General features: G+C 35.2%; 2 protein-coding genes across 2 annotated transcripts in view; both read left to right on the top strand.

Moving 5' to 3' along the window:
- The window catches only part of LOC149939319 (multidrug resistance-associated protein 1-like), a 29,888-nt gene extending 29,053 nt beyond the window's left edge, over positions 1-835 (top strand). The window contains exon 26 of the mRNA XM_090179113.1: positions 721-835. Within this exon, the coding sequence (XP_090035239.1) occupies positions 721-835 (115 nt within the window). The remainder of the gene's footprint in view (positions 1-720) is intronic.
- A 13,104-nt stretch (positions 836-13,939) lies between these two features.
- LOC149939318 (uncharacterized) lies at positions 13,940-18,573 on the top strand. Its single transcript, XM_090178321.1, has 4 exons — positions 13,940-14,003; positions 15,757-15,803; positions 16,194-16,724; positions 18,086-18,573. Exons 3-4 carry the CDS (start codon positions 16,300-16,302, stop codon positions 18,333-18,335), a joined length of 675 nt encoding a protein of 224 aa, XP_090034447.1. The 5' UTR covers positions 13,940-14,003; positions 15,757-15,803; positions 16,194-16,299; the 3' UTR covers positions 18,336-18,573.
- Positions 18,574-19,603: the final 1,030 nt, after the last annotated feature.

The raw sequence follows: 19,603 nt of genomic DNA, 5'->3' as shown, positions 1-19,603 counted from the left end.
AAAACATTTTACCTTTTTTGAGTAAAATATTTATTACAATTACAATTTTAATTAATTTAATTTAAACAGGTTTTATTAATGTTAATTTTAATGTGCGATTTAAATTTATAATTAATTAAATTTAGTCCTTTCCGGGTAATAATTTACAAGGGTGTTTGGAATATGTGATCAGAGATCTCTTTCGTTTGGTTCTTAGAAGCGAGGCCAACTATTGGAGTAGATTTATATGTTAGTAATCCGGGCATTTAGTAATTTTCTATGTAGGTTAGTACACTCAGCAGTTTGTTATTTTTTTGTTGAAATCCAATACCATCTTGAAAAATGGTAGTGATATCCGTTAAACTATAACTGCCTTTCTTTTTAGCCAATTTTATTGAAATGTTTTGTGATCTTTGGTCAGAGACCGGGTAATACCCCATTCTTTTTAATGCAAAACCGTAGGTTCCACATGCAGTAATTTCTTTCATTTTTCCTGATTTCGTTCAATTTCTACACCTATGAAGAACAGAAACTCACTGTAATAATAATAATAATAATCAGCTAGGCTAATACCCAAGGCACCACCTTAGGCCCAAGTCATCTAGCGACTTATAATGCGTTTTAACAGGTGGGATACCATATTGTTGTACCGCAGACTAAACTTTATCGTTGATTCCTAAAAAAACACATAATTCCTAAAAGAACTTTCCACGATGAATAATAAATTTATTTAACTTTCAGAGTCATTGTGTTGGACCAAGGAAGTGTCGCCGAATTTGACAAACCGGAAGTGCTCCTTCAAGACAGTTCTGCACATTTTTATGAACTTTGCAAAAACGCTGGTCTGCTCCCGTAAATAATCGAAGAAATGGATTTTAAATTACTTAATAAATATACTTCGATAAATTGATTATTTTCTAAAAATATTGGATCAATTTTGGGAGAAGAATGAATATTTTTAAAAATTGTAATTCGCGTACGATGTTTTTAATTCTTCAACCAAAAATAACTATTAAATCAACTTTTCAGTAACGAATGAATGAATATATATATTTAAAAATTAAATAATTGTACTTCACGTAATATGTTTTTAATTTTTCAACATAAAATAGTTATTATATAAACTTTTTGCTAATTTCAGTAACGAATAAACTAGAGGAGTGTTATAAAATCAATAACAAAGTATTGGGTGAGAATGACCACTATTTTAAGTCAATAAATAACAAAAAATGATTACGATACGTAATCAGAGAAGTGTTTAAAAGTCAAGACTTTATTCGGATTCGTTAATGTTGCTCTGGTAAAGTGAGCAATTCATTTGGTGTATTAGCTGGATTAAGAGCATCCAAACGACAAGCATCTTTAAGAGGTTTAAATATTTATCGGTTAACATTGACGGTTAAGGTAACATCCAATTAGGCGTGGAAGGGGAGTCTTTGTTATCATCTATAGAATAAATATGAATAAGTATTACAGTAACATTGACGGAATCCAACGTGATCTTCATTTTACGCATCCATTCTTTAAAGGTGGTCACTCATTTTTACTCGTGTATTTGAGGAATATGATTTTCACGGATTTAGCTGTTAAAGGTTTCTGCAATGTCTTGAACACGAAATATCCAAAATGAACGAATCCGTGACACACTATATTTAATTTTCGGTGTTTTCAGTTTGAAGTTAGATAGAACAGCAGCCCATTTCACGTTTGTGCTTTGTGGGTGTATAAAATATTATGTTTCATTTATGTTCTTACGTGAAAATCGAAAAATTCATAATATGTATTTTTACGAATTTGGAAAAATGAAATGATCCCATTTAGCCTGTCTCTGATAATTATCGATTTTTACTTTTTGCTTGAAAGTTTTTTCCTGATTCTCGCTGTTTAATGCGTGGTTTCACGTTAAATTTCATTTTTTGAAGAATGAAAATCTTACGTTGGTACTCTTTTCAACTATTCAATTTAATAATGGATTTGGAATTTTTTTTTCTATTTTCCCAATTGCTACGCTACGATGGATTGCGTAAAAGAACAGGTAAAAATTGTTTAAATTATTCTGAAATCGTTTTTACAGAATGTTATGTCTCCAAATTGTAAGTTAAAGAAGTTATTATTTTAAACAGCAAACCGATATTTCATTCAATAAAAAGTGTCCATAGATTCCGTAAGACATCTTTTTAAACAGGCTATTTAATGTGTTATACAATAAACATTTCATCACGTCTTTAGTGATAATAGTAATGGAAATGCAATATAATTAATTTGAATTATACATCATTTACTAAGTTGAGATTTTATCAAACTGAATGAGTATCGACATTTGTAAAATAATTAATATGATGTAGTCATATCAAGGGTTAAAAACAAAGCCAAATAATTTCTTGCTTATGTCACTTACTTTAGTAATCAAACGAGAATATATCCAGTGCAGTACTTTATACTAAATTTATAGAAATATAGTTTTGGAACTAATCAATAAAGAATTACAGTTAATTAATTTGGAGAAATAAATATTTAAAAAAGTTTGAAAATATAAAAATATTATTTTCACATTATTTGGTAATTGTTTAAAGTATCTTCATTACATATTTTAAATTGTAAAGGAGTACGTGTGTAGAAACAGGGTTTCTATTTTAGAGACACTTTTCCAACACAGTTTTTCCCTATGTAACCTAGGAGGGGTATTACAATCACCGTGTCCGTTTGTGGGTGTGTATGTTTGTATGTATGTGTGTCCAAGCAAACCCGTTTGCAGTACGGGGGAGGGGGGGGGGGCAAAGTTTAAGAACCGCGTTCGCAGTTTCTTGAATTTTGAAAAAGGTCACTAAGGTAAAACCGCCGTTACGGTGAGCGTCAACGGATAAAGTTGGCGTTGGGTCGGGGTGTTTTGTTTGTTAACACCCACCGTCGCGACGGTTTTGACTTAGCAGAAACCAGTCTTAGAAATTTAGTTATTGTAATGTTTGCATGCGGTGTATGTTTGTGACGTGTGTGTAATGCTTACGTGTAGTGTGTATGAAGGTTGTGTTTGTGTTTAGTATGTACTTGGTCTCTACTCTCCAACTTCAACGTACTGATTTTGGGACGGACCGAGTGCTGAGGTTTACGGTAAGCTTCTCAGCGACCAAATGGCAGGGTTACCACCAAATGTTCACGGTATTCGTTTTAATATCAATTTGCGATCGCATCTGGCGGGATTCAAACGCGAGTCCTCCTGTATGACAGAACCACCGATACACGTTACGCTTCTATAATTAGAAACCATTCCGAGGGGAGGTATATTTTGTCTTGCCAACTTGTCAGCGAGCGTGTATACCAAAAACTATCGGTACGCCCTCTTTTAATGGTCGTCGAAAACTAGATAAGTAGAGTCATAAGTGGAGCATTCTCTCTAAGTATACAAATTCCGGGTCTCGGTGGGGTAACTTAGTCTGGGTTTCGCGACGTCAGAGCTTGTATAGACAGCCAACTCCAGAGAGCAAATTTTTGAAAATATTTCGACGGAGGCGCCACCGAGTGGTCAAGACGGCAACTAAAGGGGCGGAGCAGAGAACGTCAATCAAGACGGTCTCTGGGCGGAGCTATATTCTTTTTTTATACCGAAAATCGGAAGACTAAACTGTTCGTCCGCTAGCAATGTAGGGTAAACTGAAAGACTGAAGTTTCGAAATTGATTAAATAGTGCAATAATGGATAAAATACCGGAGTTAAATAACGTATGAAATTTAAGGTTATTATCTTCAAATGATCTCAATTTAAAAGTAAGCTCAGGGGAAATGCTTACCCATGCTTTTAGCAATAAGTCTCTAATTCAATACTTCAAACTTATTAATGATTCGAATCTCAAACATACGTTTTTTGAACCAAACTCTACCCAGTTAAGATAAAAATATTTCGGTCCTTTCTTTTTGGCCGACTTCGACTGAGAGAGACGTACTACGCAAGAAGTTTTGTGTCGAAAATAATGTATCCCTCTTTAATTTGAACACAACCGCGTCACGTTTAGTCCCATCCTGATGTATTTGGCCTACAAGTATTTCTCATTTTGTTTTGTAAAAATTCAAAGAATATTTAATGTCTCTCCCTTCTTAGCCGTAATATTACCAAGAATAAACACAGTTTTTTTCAGTTCGCAGAACTGGTTTTTGTATAATATATGTCCCTTTTTCAGAAGGCGATGTAATAATTCTATTAAAGGGAATATTTTTTTATTTAGGTGCAAGTAATTTGCAAGCATATACGAGCAGCTTGTAGAATAGTGCGGCCGTAACGTGGCATTTAAGTATTAAGGGTTACGAGGGAACCGTAAAAAAGAGATTATGACTGCTTTTCAATTGCAGGTCACAGTGTTCCAGAGAGCCCAAATTTTGGAATAAATTCCAGGAAAGATAATGTGGAAATATTTTTACATATTCTGGTTCAGTACACTATACGATTTAATAAAATATAAGAACCAAAGCGCTGCGACCCCTGGCGGCGGAACTAGCTTCCGTGAAAGAGTATCGAAAAAACGCCAACGGAAATGGATAGTACACCATCAAATTAGTCAAATATAAAAATTTCAGCGTCGTAGGTATATTCAAACTCTCTCCGCAGACGAAATAGGACTGAAAAAACACATTTTCGGCCATGTTCAGAGGGGTTTTTCTAAAAAACGCGCAAGTGTCCATGGGAAATTTCTTCGAGAGTCCATAGAAAAAAAACCCCAAATTTTAATTCCAATTACTAAAATTTGTTGATCTACACGCATATTCTTAAAAAGTTGATTTTAAAACTTATGAACAATTTAAAAATAATAGCCCAAACCGCACTATTGTGGCTAAAAAGGGTAGAATAAAATAAAAAGCTTGAAGAAAAATATTCGGGCTACACTAAATGGCCAAATTATTTTATTTAATCATAACTCTAATTAATTCTAATTTTAATGTTACGCTGTTACAAAAGTAGTTTGGTTTTAATTATATTAATTTTCTGGTTCCGAAATAACTTCTAAACATAGATTATTTAATATGGATATGTTTTCGTGGTGTTCAATGGTGTTTCTTGGGTCGTCATTTTCCCGTAAAAGGGCAAAACTGTTTGGAAATGTTGGTTCTTCCGGCTCGTTAAGAAGGTCAAGGGCAGATTTCGGTAAAGGACGAGTGTTTCTTTTTTCCAACCTTAATGAAAAGTAAGAGACAATCGGATCGGAGGAATCCATTGCTCTACAGAAAATGTCTGTTAAATTGTGAGTCCTCGAAGATTTCCTCGCGTGCATTTCTCGATCTCGGCGATAGATTTCATTTCGAGACTCACCGGCTGGCTCACTCAGCATGCCCATGGGTAAAGTCAACTTACGTATAATTTCGTGGCCATGAAATAGAATTTTATGAACAGTAACCGGCAAATAAAACCAACGGTATTCAGCGATATATTTTTCGGCTTGACTCTTTCAGTAAACCACAAACTTTTCAGAATCAATTGGCACAAAATAATGTGTAGGCCTTCGATTAACTATTTCTCAATGCCAAGAATTTCAGCGAACACAGACTGATTTTTTAACGAAAACAATCTTCTCGCGGTATTGCCATCGTTACTCGTTCCTGCTCCACTGGGATTAGGGAAATCAACCCGTAAAGCCAATTTCTCCCACAGTAAACTTTGAATTTTCCGTTTTCGTTCAATAAAAATTGGATTTTTAACCCCTCCTTTTATTCTCCACGTTCTTAGTCCGTCTACATTGCGATAACAAAAATGGAGACAGAACTCTAGGAAACGTATCCAGGCGTGTAAGGGGCTTACACCGTGTTCCAACTAGAGTTCTTAAATTACGGTAATTTAATAAATCAGTAAATTACGCGGTTATTTACCGCGTAATTTACCGTGTTGCGGTAAATTACCGTAATTTTCTTTTTTATTTAAAAAAGGTTTTTTTTACAATTAAAACAAGGAATACAAAGAAGAAACCGTTTGTTGCTCAAAATATTTCTGAATAACTAGGTCTACCTTCTTTTTTTTAACAATTTTACCAAATAAAACTTTATTTACTTATTTAAATGATATGAAATGATAGAAAGAATACTATATTCTTTCGCTAGACTACTTCGAAGTAACGCTAAACCAACGCAGATGCTCAGAATAACCACGGCCAACTTTGATCATGCGGTGTTCGCGCTACAGCGGCCCACACATTCGTCTAAATTCCACGAGCAAGGATTTTCCCCCTATAAACTGTACTTTAATGTGTAGGAGTTCAGCGCCACGCTCGGTTTTTATATTGACTTCAATGTAAAAACTATTCTAAAAATAATAATCCGCTAGGGGCGTTCACGTCGTACACATCTTTTGCTCATAGGTTAACACAGAAACGTCAACGAATGAGATGGCTGCTGTAGCGCGAGAGATCAAAGTTGGTCGTGAGAATAAAACTAACATTTTAGCAGACGACAGATGAATCATCAATGTGATTTTTCTTAAACAGGGCTAGACATAAGTATTCTTCCTATTAAACGTATCAAACTATTCTAACACGGCCTTCGACTTCTTGGAAATTCGCAACCAAAACGAATCTAGGTGGCGCAGCGGTGCCTAGCTCTTCGAGTTAGTGCGTTACGCCTATGACCTAGTGTTTGCTGGAGTGAAATTACATTATTAAACGATGCAAAAATACACTAAAACGCGAATAACGTTAGGTTTTGAGTTTTGTAATCTTGCGCGACGTATTTTAGGTACATTTTAGCCCGAAAGATCAAAGAAAATTGAGAAACAGTGAAACACGAATATGATGGTAAATTACCATGGTAATTACCAGGGTAATTACCATTTTCGTAATTTACCTGAGAAAATTGTAAATTACTGTTACCAGGGTAATTTACCGCGTAAATTACCAGGGTAAATTACCGATTCGTATCTCTAGTTCCAACGTGCTTTCGTCTTTTGGTTGAAAGTTTTGTCGTGCAATATCATGAAACTGTGTCGGTGTAGCTCCGCATATAGGACAACACTGTTGAGAAGATGCTCCAGAAATAATACTGAGAACCTTGCCATCGATAACCGTCAAATGGAGACGATAGGTTACGGAAATCGTCACTTCGGAAATTACCATTGTAAATGGTTTCAATGTTTTCATTTGATTGTCCACCCATGGCTTTTCACCTAAAATTATCTCCTTAGATTCTTTTACAAATTGCAATCGTAATGGCCTACAGAAACGAACTTACTGTGGGGCTAGATTATTCCAAAGTGTGTGGCCAATATCCGATCGCAAATTAAGAGGAATAACGGTTGTTACAAACAATGCCGCGTCAGTGGCTTCGCAAGTATTATCAAAATGTTCCTTATATTGCGACTGGCCTGTGCTTCCATCGAAGCCCCAAGAAGCTGATAATATAACTGGAAGCGTACTTTAATTTACTTTCTGGGCGTATGTGATTAGGCAATCATTTTGCAATTCCACTATTCTTCCTGCTGTGTGGTCTAGCAGATTTTGTATTTGACGAACGCCATACTTTCTGTTACGTTGATTGCCAAAGGTCTACAGAGTTCTTTAGATACAATGACCTTATTTTACGATGGATATGTGTAAGCGCCATGGGATATTGAAGTTTGTCTAATCATTTTATACGCGTTGATGGATAAGTTTCAATCAATAATTAGTGCCAAGGCTTCTTCTTCGGAGAAGTTCCAAACAAACGTCAAGAGCCACGTGAAAATTTTTGACATTTATCTTTCACGTTTATTTTTAGCGTATAGTTCATATTTGAGGTTTAAATATTAACTAACCGCTGAGAACAACTTAAAAGAAAAGCGACACAAATTTTTCACGTGGCTCTAGACGTTTTGTTGGAACTTCTAGAGCGTTTGATTAATCTCTCTATTTACATTATTTCACGGTAACCTTTATCTCGTAATATTTCTGGCTATAAATGAGTTTTTCTCACAGTGTGATAGTTTTCCAATAAATGCCAGCTAGTATATCCAAAATAAAGCTGCGCGGTTCTACTACTTCTAGCCCAAAATTTGTTTGTTTTGCGGGAGTTTTTAAGAGTCATTTTACTGTTTTTAAATAGCTTTATTTTAATTTTGCGTGTAGATCAACAAATTTTAGTAATTGGAATTAAAATTTGGGGTTTTTTTCTATGGACTCTCAAAGAAATTTCCCGTGGACACTTGCGCGTTTTTTAGAAATACCCCTCTGAACATGGCCGAAAATGGGTTTTTTCAGTCATATTTCGTCTGCGGAGAGAGTTTGAATATACCTACGACGCTGAAATTTTTATATTTGACTAATTTGATGGTGTAATATCCATTTCCGTTGGCGGTTTTTCGATACTCTTTCACGGAAGCTAGTTCCGCCACCAGGGGTCGCAGCGCTTCGGTTCTTATATTTTATTAAATCGTATAGTGTAAAAATATTTCCACATTATCTTTCCTGGAATTTATTCCAAAATTTGGGCTCTCTGGACCACTGTGCAGGTGGGCCTTCCAAAACGGCCTTCCTGGGTTACCCGAAACTGATCCATTTACACTTCTAATTGAAAATCGTTAACCTGAAATATTTTCTAAACCGTATTAGAGATTGGCGCGCCATACGTTTAATTGAACCTCTAAAATAGGACTTTCGACTACCTATTCGAAGCCCTTCATGCCACGCGAGCCAACAGCTCCCTACACTTACTATCACCGTAAACCTCTACAAGTTTTTAAGGGAAGGGGAAACCAAAGAACTCGAGGGAAAACCCCTTAAACCAGTGGGGAGAGAACTTGCAAACTCAACGCGGAAGGAATAGTTCCGAGTTTTCACCCAGTGTCACAAACTGTGATCGAACCCGGCTCCTCTTTCTGCGAGGCGAAAGCGCTAACCACTCCGCCACCCCACCTTAAAACCCACAACTATGAGTCTGTACTAGCATAAAAATTCGGTTAAATATTTTTAATTTTATGGGTATAAGTCGGTTTTCAAATGAGCACAAAATCAATTATTTTTATTGAACCCTACACTCTTTGACCCTATATTAATTATCAAAATTATCTCTTACGGTTCTCCATGGGATCAGTCCCGGTTATGAGTTCTGGCATCTTGGTCTCGAAAAAAGCGAGGGGCAGAAATAAATTGACACTACAACTAATAATAAACACTAAAAAGAAAACAAAACACTACAATTAAACTTTAAAAGGCAATATCTAACTAAAAATGGCGGGAACGAGGGCAAAGACGAACAGAAATGACAATCCTTACGTGATGAACCTACGAAACGTAGTGAGCTCTTAATCTCGAGGGGACCTGTCTTTAACCTTTCTCCGAACAATAACGGGGGCTTAAATCTTTTTCTCTACGTTTCACTGGCTATTTCAAATTTGGACCCTGGGCACTCTACAAGGGAGGGGGTGGGGGGTGGATTTATGAAAAACTTCTACTCATCACCAGATTATCTTCTTCGTGCCTGCTCTCGATCCGTTTACGGGATTACGGGAGCTTCCAATTTACTGGATTCCGGATTACGCAAGACACACTCACACGAGTTTTCTTGTTTCGCGTTGACAGTTCCTAACGGTCAATTCGTCTCGGTTTACGGCGCGAATGACCGGATTACGGTCACTAACCAACCGGATTACTCTACGGATGTCCGGATGATAGCTGGCGTAGGTACTTCGGGTTTCGGTCTGAATGTTCGGCTAGACGAGGGAATCAGTCTCGGTCATCTGGCTTTCTTCTCTCGGAACGGCTAGATATTGGGTGATTTGAGGGTGTTGAGGGCATTACTTGTCCTGCATTCATTACCGTCTGGTAGGAATGCTCTGGAAGAATCTCATCTGGATAGTTAGCGAGAGTATTTTTAATATGTATAAGCGCATGGGGCGCTCTCGAACTGTCCGAGTCTTAAAAAATAGAATATCTTTACATAGCAAAATCAGAGTTCGGACCTTTTAGGGCTCTGTCTCCTGGTTTTGTTCTGGGGATTGTGGGGCGGAGTTGAAATAAAAACAAATGGTGACCTGCCATTTTATGTGAATCATTGGTGCACCTATGACTCGTGTCTTGTCATGCTACGGATGACGTCGGCTGACCTAGGAAAGTTCGCTCGAGGTTGCAGTGGGGGATGCCAGAGGGTCTCGGGGTTACTTTTAGTTTTCGTTTCCAAGCGGAAATGTCCGGGTGCCTTTTCGACCCTGTGGCGACGGCCTTGGAAAAATCGCGCTTTTGTCGAGGTCTTGTTACCTGGTGGTAGCCCTGAGTAGCGTAAACATTGACATGGTTTCATGGGATCGCTGTGAGCTGATGGAATATTGATGGTCTTGTATTTTGTATAATTCAGACCTAGAAAGGTTTTAGGAAAAATCTGGGCTGGGAAGATTTGGGGAATGTATTGCACCACGGTCATGTGACTGACGAGGAGACGACCCGAGGTGGTTCTCACCGATTTGGTTCAAAGTTGGGGGATTGTTAGACCTAGATGTAACATGAAACCCGTAAAAGGGAAAAGTTACGCTGGGCTTCCGTTTTGCCATGGCAACCAAAAATGTTTTTGACAACATAAAATAAGAAAATGTCTATGTAAAAGAACATGCGAAAATGACAAATTCTAAGGGTCCCACCTGTGCAAAACTTCAATAAATAAATAAAAATATTTTAAAAAGAAAATAAAAAAGGAAATTTAACATTTTTGGATTAATTTGGACAATTAGGGAGGAATAAAAAGCATTTTGGGTGAACTCGAGCGAATTTGAATAAATACGTCGAAATTTGAGGTATAATACAAAATATGGCGTCGTTTTTCTATCGAAATCTAAAAATCTGTTTACATCGTTCAGATAATGTAATGTAGAAATTTTAAGATTTATCGGCGAAAATATATGGCAGTTATCACGGCATAAGTTTTACAAATATTTGGTATTATACCTAAAATTTTTACGTATTTATTCAAATTCGCTCGAGTTCACCCAAAATGGTTTTTATTCCCCCCTATTTGTCCAAAGTAATCCCAAAATGTTAAATTTACTATTTTTTTATATTTTTTTTATTATTTATTGAAGTTTCGCATGTTATTTTACATAGACATTTTCTTATTTTATGTTGTCACAAACATTTTTGGTTGCCATGGCAAAACGGAAGCCCAGCGTAACTTTTCCCTTTAACGGGTTTCATGTTACATCTAGGTCTAACAATCCCCCAACCACCTCGGGTCGTCTCCTCGTGAGAGAAAAACAGTTTCATTAGCACTATCATGCGAGCGATTTCATATTCACCTTGCTGAAGGCAGAGATTTAGTTTCTCATTTATTATAAGAGAATGGTTTAATTTTATAGTGGGGGTAGGTGAAATTCTATTATCTGTATAAATTATATTTAATTCGTATGTGACTTTTAAAAGTTATTTAAGTTTTAAGTTAATGTTAATTTTAATGAGATTTAACAACTGGGATTAGTTTTTATTAAATAGATATTCTAATTCTAATGACTCTGATATAGTGGGCTTTAAGAATACTTATAACTAACTATCTATAAATAGCTAAATTAGTACAAAAATGGTCAAGAGTGCGAGGGAAAATGTAATGGAAAAAGTAAATAAAACATCTAAAATCAAAAATAAAAACATTCAAGTATGCGGGGGAAAGTGAACCTGAAGGGTTACAAGGTTTTCAAATGTGTATTTCGATAAAGTACGTTTTCAATGTTACATAATTATAAATATTTTTTTCGTTGAAATTTTAATTACTACCACTTTTTGGATGATTCCAAGAGACTAGTTTTAGTTGCAGATAAATTTATAATTAAAAAAAACTAAATGTTTTAACTTGGCGAAATCATTTGAATTTTTATTTATTTCGCATCTCTAGAAGCGAAATTAAAGTAAAATGAATGACTGATTTACAGTTTTGCGTAAAATACTTCACTTTCGGTATTTAAAATAAAATACTAAATACTCCTAGGATAAAGTATTTAAAATAAAATACTAAATACTCATAGCGTAAAGTGTTTAAAATAAAATACTTAATTTTAGTATTTTAAAATACTAAATACTCAAAATACTTTAATTTCTTGAAAGCGAAAAAAAATGCCAGACTGTCCGAAAGATAAAAAATATAACACTTTTACGCGTGATCTAAAACGCTGACTTGATTACTCGCTACTCCAACGCTACCACGGCCGATAAGCGGAATGTAAACTACGAGTATTTCTTCCGCTTGCGGCTTGATGGTGCTTTGTCGCGGACAATTTAAGTATATGGAGACTATTAGGTGGATAAAGTATTTTCAATAATAATATTCAGTATTTTGTTCAAAATACAATAGTATTTAAAATACTACCCAACACGGCTGCTTTAATTCCTTCTGGGTAATTAAATTAGTCTTTTAATATATTTTATTTGGTTTTTTGTTATTTCGTTTCGTTTAATTTCGGCTCATTTTGTTTCCTTTTATTTTATTTTATTTTAGTTAACTTATAGATAAATGCTTTAATAATTTAATTTATAGATTTCGAGCAACGTTTTGTAATGTTTAGTTTAATCTGTAATTTTATTTGTTTGGTCACGAGTCCTACTTGAACCTCAAAGTAAACCTTATTTTTCCGCCGCAATGACGACGATTTTGAACGAATCAAACATTTTGGTAAGACTGTTGCAAATAAAGTCTTGTTTTCAAATCATTTGGTTTATTGTAGTCTTCTTAATTATAAGATAAATTCGGCATACAATTAACTTCTCAATGCCATTTAGACCAAGTTTGATAACAGCTCCGGCTAATATTGGGTTCAATATTTTGTATTAAATTACTACACATAAAATAAAATATAGTAAACAAATTATGGGGAAAAGTAAAATAGCTATAATTCTTAACAATGTAAAAGGTGCTACCTGAAGCGTACAATGCCTATTCTCCAAGGATGGAAAGAGAGGGTACACACGACTGATATCGTCTATTGCGGCGGGATTTTCTAATTCTTATATAATTTTTTTTGGTACGATTTCATTTAATCCCACTTGCTTAGTGCCGAGGTTAGTAAATTTTAGGCTATAAAAGGTTGCCTCGATAAGCTGTGGGTGCTAAGGGCTAAGGTTGGTAACTTCGTTGCTAACGAACATCGTGACGTCACTGAGATGAGATCCTATTGAAAATCAATGGGATCTCATCTGGGTGACGTCAGCAACAGACGAATTTTGGAGGCAATCCAAAAATTCTTTAAAACCGTTTCTCGATCGAGACCCCGTTGACCCCCCCCCCCTGGAAAAAGTAGTGTTAGGGGGGTGGAGAGCAGCCACCGCGACATAAATATTAAAAAAAATTGTTTCCAAAAGTAGAATTATTCAAAGAATAAAGAAATAATATCGTTAATTTTGTCGGCAAAGTGGCGGATTCGGCGGAGCTAATTTCTTAGTCCTGTAATCTCATGCGTCTGGCTCCTCTGGCAGGCAAATAATACGGCTGGCCTTGTGAGGACGACAATACCCCAATGGGTGGTTGTTATACTTCCGCCACGAGGGCCCGTCAATATCCCTCAATTTCGCCCGTTGGTGTGGCTTTGACACAGATCTCCACCTTGATTAATCAGTTGGACGAACGTACTGAATTGTCCCACACGGCCTACTCGGGATAAAAAAAGTGGCAGCTTAATTTTATTAACCATTTAATAATTATTATTATTAGTGCTGGACGAGTGGTTGGGCCTAGCTTTAATTAGCAACTCATTTCCGATCCAAAAAATTACCATCGTGTTCAGTACATTCTTTTCAACATTTACTAGTAAATAACTGCCACCTGGAGCTTTGTAAAATTTTGCCGCCATTTAAAAACTCTAAAACGAAACTTTTAAACAGATAAATAATTACGTACTTTCATGTATGAAAAATCATTTTTCGCATTGTGTCTTTTAAGTGTTAAGTCGCTTATCGCATAACAAATCCTCTTAAACATTTTGAATCTCTTAGTTCAGTCTATATTATAATTTTGTCTTGTCGCGTATCCTACTATATCACAGTATTTCGTTACGAAATTTTGGCAGTTTAAAGTTGGCGGCAGGACTGTGGGAAAGCGTCAATCCGTTTGGTAAAGACCTTTTTTTGTTAAGCAAGTGCAAACCTTTTATGCAAATCTTGTTGCTTGTTGTAAATTTTGCAAATATAAAGAATATTCGGTAAACCATAAACGTATTTTGACGTTTGCAACTCCCTACAGTTTACTCTTCTCGTTCGCCATCCAAGGCCTAATAATGCCATGTCTGTTGTTTTACGTCGTATAACATGCTCTTGGTAAAGCTGGACTCGTTAAGGTCTTAGTTATTTTTACGTTGTACTATTTCCTTGTTCTGTTTATATTGAAACATAAATTTCAAAAGTAGTTTTAAATTAGTTATTTAATCATGTAAAATAGGCGAACAGTTACTGATTGCTAGGAGTGCTCGAAAGGGATCGCATGTAGATTTTGTGATTGACGTCTTTATTAATTATTAAATTTATCGGCAAATGTTTCATTTTACAAATATAACTAAATAAAAAAATACCAAATAATGAAACAAAGGTTGTCATGTATTTTTAGGCGTATTTTGTTAACTTCTAAAACAATCCAATATTGTACTAATCCATATTTGTTTAGATTATAATGTAGTGAATTCAAACATACATTTCAAACGCTTTTATAAATTTTACGGCATGAAGGTATTTCTTTAAATATGCAACTTAACAGCTGTAGCTTCAATCAGGGTTGTAATATCAAATTGATTTAAATCAGCTACTTAAATCAAACGATTTTGTAAATTATTGATTTAAATTTTTTTATGAAAATCCCCAAAAATGGTTACTGTTGCAATGAATATTCAGATCAATATAGTTTTAAATAATAAATTAATATTTCAATTTAAGTCAGATTAAATAAAATTTTGGTGGTCAGTGCCAATACTTACAAAGTATCAATATTGTTTCCAAGAAAAAGAGGCATAAAATGTTTCAAATCAATTAAAATAAAAAACTGTTTAAAAATAATAAAATACCACCACCCGATTATGTTTTAATTTTTTTCTAAAAGTAAATTGATATATAAAAGTATGACATACATAAGTAGATTTGTTTTTCACAGGAACACCGAAACAATAGGCTAAAGCATAAAGTCGACAAGGGCTTGCACAACTTGTTAGTATGGAACTACTAAATAGTGCTGTTAAAGACTATAGATTAATTCATTAGCTCTTTGATTGGAGGGCTACTGGAAGCATAATCGATGGTAGCCTTTTCCATTAAAACAAGAAAGCTACGTTACTTGATAACCTCGCCACCGAGTAGCGCCGTCGTGAACGATACTCCCGATAATGTGAACTGTTCTACTAGCTTGTTTACGTTTTGTGGTAAAGGCTTCTTAAAAAAGTCTTTGTAATGAAACAATTAATTTGATAGAGTTTGCCATTTTTAAGAGTTTTAACCATAGTCCAAGAGCCTATGACAAAATAAGCATGTGATAAGCCACACGATGGGTCAAGGTATTTTTTAATTAGGTTAGTGATTTGTAACAAAGAGCTGTTTGTCTTACGGGTCAAAGTGGGGGCTTTCCGGAAATACGAACCAAGTGACGTCACTTCTGGTGACCTTGAAAATTGATATGACCTGATATTGGTATCATTCGATTGGTCTCAACGTGCTCTTGCCAAATATCGCAAAATTAACCTTCAAATCTGAACCAAGAGGCGTATAAGATTAAAAAACTAATTTCGAGCCCCTCCCAAATTTACATGTATAAGACAAAATTACTTTTTTAATAATGTGTTTTTATTTAATAGTTTGTATTAATTTTTTATATTTTTATTTTTTAGATGTTTTCTAAAGTGGTATTCATGCTTTTAGGAAACCGATTTTATTGGTAATTATAATTAAAATATTTTTAATTATAACATTTGGTCGTTTTACTGATATAAATAGGTGAATTATTGAAGAAAAACTATGTCATGCGTCGAGAAAAAGTCCTGCAATTCTGAAATGAAAAATCTTTGGTCCCAGAAATATCTGTATTACCCTGAACAAACCTTCGCCGAATTCAAAATCCTAAAGGTGGATAGATTGGAAAAAGCTAAAAATATATAAATAAATTATGACACAAAAATTAAAAAAAATTGGATGTAATTATATCTTTTTAATTGTTACTGACATCTTTTCCAAGTTTTTACTTAAGTTTTAACATTGTTATAAATTTTCAATTTATATTTAAGCTTTCAATTAATTACAAAACTTTTAAAATTGGATTTTAATTTAGGATATATGACTGTCGAGATCAGTCGGCACGCTGTCAGTAAATGATCGCGAGGCCACGTTGAATATCCGCCGACTGTTCCCATTGGAGCCCCGAAGTTCGCAGTCCAATGGCCAATAAAGTTGACGAGAACGTCCATCCATTCTACAAAAGGTTCAAGAGAGGCGACCAAATAACTTCGCAAACGAAGCAAGTCATCCTGAATGTTTTCTACCGGCTTTCGAGTTTGAAGCCGCAAATGGCCTGGTCGAAAATCGCCGAAGAAGCCGGATCCCTGACTGGAGTGCATCCCACCACGGTCTTGATTCTGAAAGGAGAGAAACAGAAATCCTTCCTGATGGAGACGCAGAACAAGGACACGGCCAAAGAAGGAAGCCCGGATGACCTGGACGTGCCAATCGCCTTAGCTTCCGACGTCAAGTCCACTTCAGTGGCTAAGAGGAAAAAGAAAGATCCTCCACGCCCAGTGTCTCCCAGATCGATTCCCAAACGAATGAAGATTAAACCGAGGCCTAAAAAGAGGCCAGCGGACAAGTAGGTGCTCCTTACCATTCAATCTTTGTTCACCCGGATACTTATTGTTTTCATTGACTTTCTTGATTTTATTTTATTTTTATTTTAAACATTTATAACTCTTTTTATCCGAAAATATATTGATAATGGGCGTGTATATGCAATGCACACCAAATTTTGATTATTAATTGTTGTTTGTAATTGTTGGTTGCAACAGTATTGATCATTTTCATAAATACATAGAAGTATAAACGTTTATTTAAATCATTGATTTAAAGAAAATTTTATTGAAAGAGCGGATTTAAATTACGTAATGTATTATAATGAAGGAATTAAAAGTTGGTAAAAGAAAGGAGCACTCTAAAATTGTAAATAATAATTCAATTTAATTATATTAGATTATATAACTGGTATCCTGCAATAAGACCGATAGCGAGCCGTTAGTTGCTTAAACCAATTCTTTTAAATCCAATTAGTCCGATTTAAAAACAATTAGTATGATTTGATTTGCCAATTCTGGCACTGATGCGAGATGGTTAATAACAAGATTATACCATAAGACCTATCATAAGGTCACCATAAGCAAAGGTCAAATGTTTGACGATCACATACCGTCGGCTGAGAGCAAAATCCACGTAATTTCTTAAGATTTGTGTACATTGTTACTTGGATTTTGTTCTCAGCCGACGATACCCGTTATTAAGAGGTAGGTATTCAAAATCTGCACCTCCTAGTGGCTATGTCCTCAACTATGCACTTCTGAAATAAATGAATGAATGCGCACAAGCCGTGCGCGAATGGTTTTAAACTTAGAACCACGCGGGATAAATCTTCGCCGCGAGCCCTTAGCACCGTAGCCAAGGCTTATTCACAATTTTATCGCTTTAAAATTTAAAATTAACACTTATCTTTGCAAACTGATTCATCAGAACTAGAGGTCAGCGGAACAAATAAATTAACCGCAAAAATATCAATTAATCATTAAAATTAGTATTATTTGTTTTATACGAATAAATTATACGATTAAACAACGATTTAACATGCAAAATTAATAATTTTTTTCGAATATTTCTGAATAATTCTCGGTTATGGATATAATTTCTTATTTAAACGCCGACCTCTAATCAGAACCTAAAACTGGCTATTAGAAAAAAGAGTTGAAGGTATTTATTTTTCAAATTTGAGGTTTAGAAGCGTTTTGTGTGGCTACTCTACCAAGTAAGATAATATACTAGAGGTCGGTACTGCTCTATCGTCGTACGTTAATTATCTTCTCTCCGGGACAATTACGTCGTTACGATGGGCCCCTATGGTAGACCTTTACTTATGGGAATCTTGTTATATGCTTATGATAATACTGAAATGTTCAATATATTGATCAGGTTGGACGAATCTGTTCTCACTGGCATCCGACTGAAGGCCAACCAATATTTCAAGCGGGATGAGGCAATCACGGTCCAGAAGCTGCTGGACGACGTCAACGCCGACGAGGAATTGCCGAATTTTAAAAGATCCAATTTTTACAGAATTATGGTGGACATGGGCTTAAACGAACATATAAAAAGGCGAACCAAGAGAATCTCGGAAAAATTAGACAACACCCACGATTCTGATTACGTCTATGATTCATAAATCTTTCCGCATTTATTATTCGCGTGACATAATGATGTTCCTAGAATACTCGACTAATGCCAAACGATGCAATAAGGTCATACGTGTCACGCAGTCCGTTAACTTGGCGATGATCACTGTTTCGAGGTCTCGCAAAAGTGTTTTATTGTTGTAGATTAACAGTAATCATCAATTTACATAAATATTACCATATTCGTGCGAAATAACAACTTTACGATTTTATGGAAAAAGTGAAAAATGTCTCAATTTATTTTAAGCCATTTTGAATAAGTTTTGAACATTTAAAGGTAACAGAAAAAATAATTGAAAAAAAAACATAATTCCAAATGACCATCAGGTTTTGAAATTATTTAATGAAGTCATTTTGCTTAATAGAAATCGAGTTGAATCGAATTAACGTTAAAAGGGTACTTTTGAAAATATCCGGTTGGGTCTGTTTAGCCGTGAAGTGGGTTTGAAAATTTTCTCCGATTCGATGTGCATCGCGCTATTTCAAGCAAAGGCCAAATTTTAATCACACATCAATTATGCTTAAGTGTCCCTGCTGTTAGTTTAAAGGCGAAGCATTCCACAGAAAGGATCGAATTTTGTGCTGCAATTCAACAGTTATAACGAGGGATTTGAGGGTACAATCATAACCGATTTAGTTGAATAAATTATAGTCATCTTTGTCGCCAAATATCGGTTAGATATTTTGAAGTAAATATTATTGAAATACATGTATTCAATAATTACTAATCAATTTTTTCCTTTTATTCAGGGATTACAATTCTTTATTGCAGTATTTTAACGGAATTAATTTACCGCATCTACCAAATAGTAGGATCCCGATTATGGGTCTCATATGGTTGATATTACAATTGAGCATAACACATTTGAACTAAATCAGCTTAAACCAAAGGCGCTGTTCTCTTAAGGGATATCATTTTATCGTTCATTTTCCAAGATGGCGTCGGCTTTTAACCAAAAAGGCTATAACCTTAATTGTTTTGGTTTTTGCACAAACACCTCGGCACAATGTATAATAGAAGTTGTCTTAGGGTACTTGTCTCTAAATGATTTTGGCATGGTACGCTGGATTGTTTCTCGTGGAAGCCAACAAATGAGATCTTTCATTTGATCATTCTTTATGGGTAACCAAATAGTAAAAATGTTTGATACCATGGTTTTCGAAACTGAAAACCGAAGACTAAGGTTGGCAAACATTAGCCCAAGTCACAAGCGCATTTATATTAGTAGGTAGTATTTGGTCACCAATTGACATTTAA

Source organism: Leiobunum rupestre, chromosome 6 (assembly GCF_980474605.1).
Source record: "Leiobunum rupestre chromosome 6, qqLeiRupe1.1.hap1, whole genome shotgun sequence".
Taxonomy (NCBI): domain Eukaryota; kingdom Metazoa; phylum Arthropoda; class Arachnida; order Opiliones; family Sclerosomatidae; genus Leiobunum; species Leiobunum rupestre.
This window is presented reverse-complemented; position numbering and strand designations above follow the sequence as displayed.